Here is a 9,353-nt window from a genome sequence, read left to right as displayed (position 1 = left end):
AAATCCGATAATTTTGTACTTTTTACGACCAGTTGTAGATTCTTATCTATCAAGATTTGACTTCCCTCCTTCGCAGGTGGACATTGACGAAGAATTGCTCTGCAAATGGCAGCACAGCGTCAGGCCTCTATTTGTGGACTTTATCCAACGGCGGCCGAACAAATTCACCGTCGAAGTGTGGCGCGGAAGCATATCGGGGGCCCACGAGTGCCTCAAAGGGACGGACGTAGTTGTGGGAATCGAAATGTAAGTAATTATCTACTTGAACGCCAACACTGTTTTTTTACTTAAACCCATTTCTCGACAGCATCGAACATCTGCACGCGGACGTGCTGGAAGGCGTTCCCCAGAACGTATTCGGTTACATCCGGCCCAAGGTGGCCATGTTCAGTACACCCAATTCGGAGTACAACATCCACTTCGATGGTCTGTTCGAGAATGGCTTCCGGCACGAGGATCACAAGTTCGAGTGGACACGGGCACAGTTTGCCGAATGGTGCGAAGATATCCTCCGGCGGTTTCCCGACTATGTCGTAAAGTACTTCGGAATTGGGCCGCCTCCAAAGAACTCACCCGACGATGTGGGATACGTCAGTCAGCTTGCCGTGTTCGTGAGGAAAGACTTTCTAGACGAGCTGGAAGTTTTGAACATCGGACAAGACAATGATGCGGGTGGTGCCACAGGAAGCGTTGCAAACCGAACGGAAGCGTCCGGAAGCGCAGAGTCGAAGATCTACTTCGATGAGGAAGTAGGTGAAATTGTCATGGCCAGAGACGAGGACGAAGAAGAGCAACCGGTGGCCCGGCAATCGCCAGTTGGGGTCTTCCGGGATGATGTTGAGGATCTGGAATCACCGGAAGAGGACCTAGAAGGAAGCGACCACGATGAACCCAATGCGAGGATGATCGATTTTTACATTCCGGTAGAACGGGCGCGCAACGATAGCGGGAATTACGACGATGAACCGTTGGATCCCACCAGCGATGAGTACAAGTTGCTGTACAGCGTAGATTACCCGGTTCAGGAACCCGATCGAAGACAAAGGTCGGAAAAACTCCTGGACGATGCTGAATACCAGATTCGACGGTTGAAGTTTCACGAGGAGGATTACTACAACTACGAGCAGAACCAGTACCGGATTCCGCTTCAGCTGGTGGTGGATTGCATGGTGCGGTTGACTTCTACCGTGGAAGAGATGAGGCCCATCCTGGCGGAAGCGTCCTACCGGGTATCGGAGGATGGTATGATTGTCGTGACCGGCAACGATGAGTCGTTCGGAAGTGATGATGATTTCGAGTACGATTTGAACGAGAATGATGACCACGTCGCGCATGAAGCAGCCGAAGATCGATGGGCGAATGAAGAAGAGCAACAGCCAGCACGCGCGAGTGACGATTCTCAGCAGGGTACATCGTTCCAAGAAGACCAAGAGCTGTGGGATTGAGGTGTTGATGTGTGTGCTCTGTGCTATATTTTAATAAAAACCGATTTGAACATCCACCAGAAGGTAAATCTTTGCCCGGTAATAAAAATGCAAATAAAACAAATTAATTTTGACGAATTTTAGACCTTCACATCCCTTACATCGTAACGTATTTACATTTATCTTATGCATAGCTACGAAAATCGTGAAATACCTGGTTAAATTTTCAATGTGCAATTACTCGGTTTCACAATTACGGATTCCGTTAGGCACCATGACGATAGGATGGTTGCCATAATGTATGTTTGTCATAATGGATGTTCAAATCAACAATGACATAATTCACCATTCTTTGTATCATGAGCTGTTATATGAAGACAATATTATTTTGCCTTACCAACAGCAACATGTCTTTGCAAATGAATCAAAATACATTTCGACAGTGAGCATGCATAAGGGCGTAAACACGATGATCGATTCTCTTCGTCGATTTTCTCTTTTGTTAATAACTCGCTAAAATTAACGTTTCTCGGTGCGTTTGCTGTTGCTTTTGATACACAACTCTGTATTGAACAAATTCTAGAAAATTGTTTCGCTTAGCTGTAGCAATGCAAAGAGAAAATCGATTAAGAGAATCGATCATCGCATATAATACGCCCTTATGCATGCTCACTGTCGAATTTGTGATTTCTTTTTTCCCTTGATTTGTTTTCCGTCGATCTTGTTTTCCGTGCTAAGCACCAATGCTACCGACGTCAGGGAGGCAGCTCCCTGGACCCTACCTATCGACCCATCAAACTCATGAACCGGGGACCAACGGCTTTACTTCGTTCAGCGTGATCAGAGATGTTATGACTCAGAACATCGCGGCGGCGCCGACTGGGATTGAACCCAGACCTGCTGGGGTGAGAGGCAATCACGCTTACCACTACACCACCGGCGCCGCTGATTTGTGATTAAAGCACAATTCCAAGGCTGTGGAGTCGGATTCGGATGCATTTTTAAGCAAAAGGAGACGATGTCGGATAAAAAGTACTGACTCTGACGAAGTCGCTCGCGGAGCATCCAACGCGGGGAAAATCCCGGTGATGGAACCTCAAGAAGTGGCGTACCTATTTCAAATAGATACGCCACTCTCCCCACCGATGAAGTATACAGCCAGCCGGCTGCGAAGGAAAAACGCAGCAAAAAGAGAAGGAAGAACCGCCAATCCGATGGTGCGAATGGTCAAGATGATGTTGCCGCGACGAACGTCATCGACTTCGGCGACGCTGCCGAAAATATCAATGCAGCAAAAGTGAAGCTTCCGCCGTTGGTGGTGAAAAATGTTCACTTCAACGAACTCATTGCTGAACTGGCGGCTCTGGGTGTGAAAGCGGAATACAGCCATCCGTTCAATCAACTCGATCATCGTTCGATGGGAGCCATATCGTGGCGGCCATCGCGATGTGACCCAGTGTCAGCGCTGTCTGAACTTCGGACACTGCACCCGTAACTGCCACATCAAACTGCGTTGTGGAAAATGTGCCCAAAATCACGTCACCACCGAATGTGCGGACGAAGCTGCGGTGGTCAAATGCGTCAACTGTGGAGGAGCGCATCAAAGAAACAACAGGCAGTGCATCAAACGCGAAGAATTCAAGCGGATCCGAAATCAGGCGTCTGTAAACAATAAACCAGGACGAAGGAAGGAGAAGGCACCGTCCTTTGGACCGGAAGATTTTCCGCCATTCCGCCCAATGAAACAGGGTCCTGCAAATCCGTGGACCCGATTCGCCCCCTCTCAAGAACCCCATAGCGCTTCTGCTGGACAAAGCTCTCCATCCCCCCTGGATTCCGGAGTCAACCAACAGCACAAGCCAACAATCCTGATCTGTTCACAGCCGATGATTTCCTTCGAAAGCACAACATCGACGTGGGGCTCCTTACTGAGACTCACCTTAAGTCCAGCGATAGCTTCTGGTTGCCTGACCACACCATCAAACGGCTTGATCGCACAAACTCCAGGGGGGGGGGGGGGGGGTGTTGCGGTCGTCTTCAAAAAAGGGATCAAGTTCGTCACTCTTCCCCACATCCGCACCTCTATCATCGAAGCTCTCAGTGTCGAGGTGGAATCACCAACCGGAATCGTCGAGACTTGGCGGAACTACCAGCGGAACCCGAACGGTCGTTTGCTGTTTGATCACTTGAATCAACCTTCATCTCTCCGGCGGGAAACCCTTCCACGATGGACTTCTTCCTGACGAACATCGGTATATCTAAACCGGTGGCACACAACGACCTTAGCTCAGACCACCAACCGGTGGTGGCTGAAGTCGGCATCAGAGTGACTGCTGCTCCAAGTCACCAACGAAAGGGTTACCATCACGTAAACTGGGTCCAGTTCGGACGTGTGGTCGACAGAAACATCGACGAAAATCCGCCGCTTGACACCGTAGTTGACCTCGACCGGGCGCTGCAAGTCCTTCATCAGGCTGACGAGGCATGTGTCCGTCAAGTTCCTGTGAGGGGTAAGTTTACTACCATTGATTCCAAAACCCAAATGATGATTCGCCTGAGAAATATTCGTAGACGCCAGTTTCAGAGGACTGGAGATGTGGACAAAAAACGTGAAACGGCCGATCTGAACAGGCAGATTGCTTTCAGAATGGACTCACTCCGAAACGAAAGTTTTGGACGTGTTGTCCAAAATCTGGATGACCGTTCACGTCCATTTTGGAAGGTAGCCAAGGTTCTGAAGTCTCATCCCAAACCTCTTCCACCTCAAAGACTCGAAATTGATGACGATCGGCTCCTAACACCGAAGGAGAAAGCAAATGCGATTGGTGATCATATTGCTGCATCGCACTTGCTTGGCTCCAATATCCAAAGTCCGCTCGAAAATCAGGTGACGTAATGCGTCCACAATTTAGATGCCTCCCCTTGTGTCGTCCCCCCGGAGGATAAAATCACGGTAGAACAGATTTGCTCAGCGCTAAAATATTTAAAGAATATGAAGGCCCCCGGCTTTGACGGCATTTGCAACCTTATTCTAAAGAGGCTTAGCACGAAAGTGTACAAGCTTTTGACCGCTATCTTCAACAGATGCTTGGAACTGCACTATTTTCCAAGCATCTGGAAGATGGCGAAAATTATACCAATTCAAAAACCGGGTAAAGATCCAACATTGCCGTCTAGCTACAGACCGATCAGCGTCATTTCAGCGCTGAGCAAATTGTTTGAGAAACTCATTCTAAACCGTTTGCTCAAGACTGTCGAGGAAAGCAATATTCTCCTACCGGAACAGTTTGGTTTCAGAAAGGGGCATTCCATAACGCACCAGCTACCCGAGCAAAGTTAGAGATCAAATTGAAATCAAAATTTGCTGTTATGATGTAACTTATTTTGAATACTCCATTTGATCTCATTTTGGTTGACTTAACGGTTAACACAGCAAAAATGAGAGCACAATTTTACACTGTTGAATCAAACGGAAAACTAATTCTGCTTTCAATGAAAATTTAATCAATTTGATGACTGATTTTGCATTCATAATGTTTAACTGAATACGGGCCTGTCGTAAATGGTTAGCATCCATGCTTCTCACGCTGAAAGATTTGAGCTCAAATGTCACCTCGGGCTAGTCACGAATGACCTAAAATGTGTTAAACAAAACAAATAAACAATAATCGTTAGTTCAACGACAGATGAACATAAATCAAATTTTAAACAAGAAATTATTAACAGCAGAACTTCAAGTTATGTTGCTTTGATTTAAAAAGTCTTGACTGCATAATGAAAGCAAAATATGATACCTATCAGACTTCTGTCGCGACAATTGAAATCAAAATGAGTTTTCATTATGATAGGAACTGCAAACATTAATATTGATTTGCTTTCATTTTGTTAACCAACTTTGCTCGGGTGTATCAATGCAAAGAGAAAATCGATTAAGAGAATCGATCATCGCGTATACGCCCTTATGCATGCTCACTGTCGATTTGTGATTTCCAAGGCTGTGGAGTCGGATTCGGATGCATTTTCAAGCAGGAGTCGATGTCGGATAAAAAGTACCGACTCCGATTGGCAAATCAAAGTTGCCACTCGTGGAGAATAGACGAACTATGAAAGTGATGATGGTTTCAAAATTTTCCACGGACAGGTATACGAGTGCAATCTTAAAATGCTTTTATTTTGAAAACTGAGCATTGAATTTAAATCTGGTTGTTACTACAGTTGTAGAAAAGCTGAAATCTATGCATACACCTAAAAATCTGAAAAGAAATTATTTTTTCTATATTATATATCTATTGAGTAGTCCTTAAGTTTTCTACTAACGTAGCACTAACCAGATTTAAATAAAATGCTCCATTTGCAAAATAAAGGCATTTTAAGATTGAACTCGTATACCTCACCGTGTAAAATTTTGAAACCATCATTACTTTCATAGTTCATCTATTCTCCACGAGTGTCAACTTTGATTTGCCAATTGTTATGAGAAATAATTTTAAACTAGACCGTCCCAAAAGTTGTAACACGTGCAATTTTTTGGCTCATTTTATTATTGCAATTATTTAACCTTTTATTTTGTGAGATTCGCTTTGGCATGATGAAATATTGTAAATATTGGCAATTAATGTGATTTTTGAGCAACAAGGGTGTGAGACAAGAGTATTAGACTCTATATGAAATCAAATGAAATTATTCGGATTTGTAAATAACGTCGCTATATGCCTTAAATTAGGACATACAAAACGTCAGTCCCACATAGTGCTCTCTTGTCGGATCTACCGTGTGGTGCTCATTCACCCCACAGTTTAGAGGAAAATCAAGTTCACATCGTTAGTCAAATTACTTTTCATAAATATATTGAGCATATTTTTGCACTAGCTTGATTATCATTATCATAAGATTGTGAATAAAATATCCAAAACAATGCTTTGCATATTTTGATACATATTTGTGGATGTAACCAGAGGTCCCATGCACCGCTCATTATTATTATTATTATTATTATTATTATTATTATTATCTCTATTTAGGAGATTTTCATGCACCGCTCATGTCATAGTGGAACTTTTTTTTTCCTTGATTTGTTTTCCGTCGATCTTGTTTTCCGTGCTGAGCACCAATGCTACCGACGCCAGGGAGGCAGCTCCCACACCTGGACCCTACCTATCAAACCATCAACTCATGATCCAGGGACCAACGGTTTTACCACAAACGAAGTTCGTTTGTGGATTTACTGAGATGTTATGCCTCAGAACATCTCGGCGGTGCCAACTGGGATTGAACCCAGGCCACGCTTACCACTACACCACCGGCGCTGCTAGTGGAAATATTTACATTTGTCTGTCTTTTCTGGCCTTGTAACGCATTATATCGTTTGTAAGTTATTAAGGTATTAGATAAACAGTGAATAAAGGGTGTCCCACATCAAATTGCATCACGCTGTAGAATATGATGTATTTTCTTTTGAAAATTTGGGTAGAAGTAGTTTAGAGTGTATTGTTTACACTCGTCGCGAATTGATTTTGCGCAAGTACCTGGAAAATCCTCAACTCTCTTATCGGCACATCGGAATTCGGCATTTTCGTGCGCTTAATTAATAGCTCCTTTATCATGAAATTAAGAGATATGGTGTCTTCAGAGAAGTGTTTTAATATGTTACTGCGCTTCTTTTGATGTTTTTAGTTAAAAGATTAATCCCCCTAAAAATGAGATCGAAAATTTATTTTTCAACGATTCATGATACAGTGTTGGTGTCTTCGACAAAGAACTTTTCTGAAGACGCTTAATTAATATCTTTTTTACTTTTCAAGATATGTGACGTTTATTGCCGACGGTCCCTCAAAAATGGTTTTCTCATCATAACTTTTTCGGCTTTGCCATGTTCTAGTAAGTTGTAAATAATAACAAAATACACACCGCATTGCAGTATCTTCTGTAGAATAAAAGTTATTGAAGTTTTTGTAGATTTTTAGACCATAATTTATGAACTTGTAACTTAGCAGGGGGCAACATGGGGCAAAGTACCCATGGTGCATCTGAAACTTTAATAAATTTACTTCAAAATTATAGCAAACATCTGTGAATGTAAGCGATTGTTGGTAAACTATGATTTAAACAAAATAGTGATAGCCGTGCCTAAATGTGCATGCTATTTCATCAGAATTGCCGCACCTAGTGTTAGAGATATCTTGTATACATTATAATGCTACTGTTGAAATCAAGTAAGCCATGACCCAAGACTTCAATAATTTTTCTGAGTCCCTTAGCAACCATCGACAAGTGAAGTAAAATAACATTGTTAAATCTTAATTATTTGTTGGACATGGAGTGGTTTGAAAGCTCTATTGAGTACACGAATCACGGTAACAGTGCCCAGTTTTCAACTGTATAAATGGCCTGCATCGGTATGTAAAATATCTCAATTTGAAATTTGACTGTCTATGTTTTGGAATTTATGTAAAGAACTATTTTTTAAATCATTCTTATATTCCAGTTGAAATCGATAAACATCATCTATTTTCAACATGAAGAGCAGCAGGAAGGAGTTCGGCGATAAAAAATCGCAGCGTATTCAAAGAGGTCCTGAAAGCCTATTCGATTGCTTCAGACATTATGCCGGAAGTTGCTGTGGAGGTTGAAAAGTATACCAATATGATATTTTTCAAAGGCTTTGGATAAAACATAATCGCACAGCTGACAGGGTGCTGCTCCACCATTTTGAGAATTTCAAAATACCTTTCAAACTTCCAGCAAACATCCTCAATATGCTTCCTTCGTCATCATCGAGCCAATGCCATTCGAAAAGTGTAGTGACTCGACTAAAAGAAAGAAAACAGCATCCATTCGTGAGAACCATCAAGCAGAAGAGCTTGTATTTGCAACGCAGATGAAGCTACGTGAGTCATGTCAGAAACATGCTGCTGATATTCTCAAAGAGGCTGCGCAGACTACCCCGTCGCGGGCAAGCAAAATAGCTAAATCGTGGAAAAGATCATCGAACAATCCAAGAGCAAATTTTCATTACGTCGAATGTAACAAAGGTAAACAAAGTCGAGCTATCAGTGTCAATCGATGCTCCTGCTATTACACTATATACTGTCCGAATATAGGAACACATCCGATTTTTAAATTTATTTACCAGTCGAATTGCTTTTTGACGTAATCACCTTCCGATCAAAATAGTTTTCGATGTTACTTAAGTCACCCGATTTCTATGGAGATGCCGTTTGCCTTAAGTAACAGCACTGAGAAACCAGTGAAAAGTGTACACACTAAGATTTTTTTGCCGAGATGGGCACCACCGAGCAGCTCGGCATTTTATTTTGCTGGAAATTCAGCAAAAAATATGTTTGTTAGCTGAGATCTCGGCAAAATTCCCGTTTGTTAGCTGAATCTCGGCAAGTTTTTCACTGAGATCCAGCAAAATAAAATGCCGAGCTGCTCGGTGGTGCCCATCTCGGCGAAAAAATCTAAGTGTGTACTTTCGTCGTTTCGCTTTCTCATGATTAAAGTGAATAAATCGAACTGTTTGTTGCTAAGATGATTTCGGTGGTCCTAAAATGATGAATGGGCTGCACGTAAGGAGACGTAATTGATAATTCTCCCGAATATCCTGGTAAATACACTTTGACTTAAGTAACAATAGGGGCCACCAAACGACGTATAATAACTTTTGACTCAAAAACCAGTATTTCTTAGCATGAAAGCTAGCGATTTGCCTTTGTATGATTAAAACCCGGCTAAATATGTTAAACATTGCTATCACTATGAGATTATATGTGTTTAATTGGAAATAGGAATAACTTTTCGGTCATCAAAACAAAACTTTATTTTTCTCGGATCGGTGCGAATGTTACTTACGACATAATGAAAATTTGCTCTTGCCATTGTTCGAGTATAACGATGCTGAAGCTTTGGCATTATTTGTTTATGCAAAGC

The 9,353-nt window shown here is 42.5% G+C and overlaps 1 protein-coding gene across 1 annotated transcript in view; it reads left to right on the top strand.

Moving 5' to 3' along the window:
- Hen1 (Hen1 methyltransferase) overlaps positions 1–1,517 on the top strand; it is a 35,024-nt gene extending 33,507 nt beyond the window's left edge. The window contains exons 3-4 of the mRNA XM_065226111.1: positions 77–246; positions 308–1,517. Of these exons, the coding sequence (XP_065082183.1) occupies positions 77–246; positions 308–1,445 (1,308 nt within the window). The 3' untranslated portion in view covers positions 1,446–1,517. The remainder of the gene's footprint in view (positions 1–76; positions 247–307) is intronic.
- Positions 1,518–9,353: the final 7,836 nt, after the last annotated feature.

This window comes from Ochlerotatus camptorhynchus, unplaced genomic scaffold (genome assembly GCF_037179485.1).
Source record: "Ochlerotatus camptorhynchus isolate MF236.1 unplaced genomic scaffold, CSIRO-AGI_Acam_v1.1 ptg000244l, whole genome shotgun sequence".
Lineage (NCBI taxonomy): Eukaryota > Metazoa > Arthropoda > Insecta > Diptera > Culicidae > Ochlerotatus > Ochlerotatus camptorhynchus.
The sequence above is the reverse complement of the archived record's forward strand: the minus strand, read 5'-3'. Positions and strand labels throughout refer to the sequence as shown.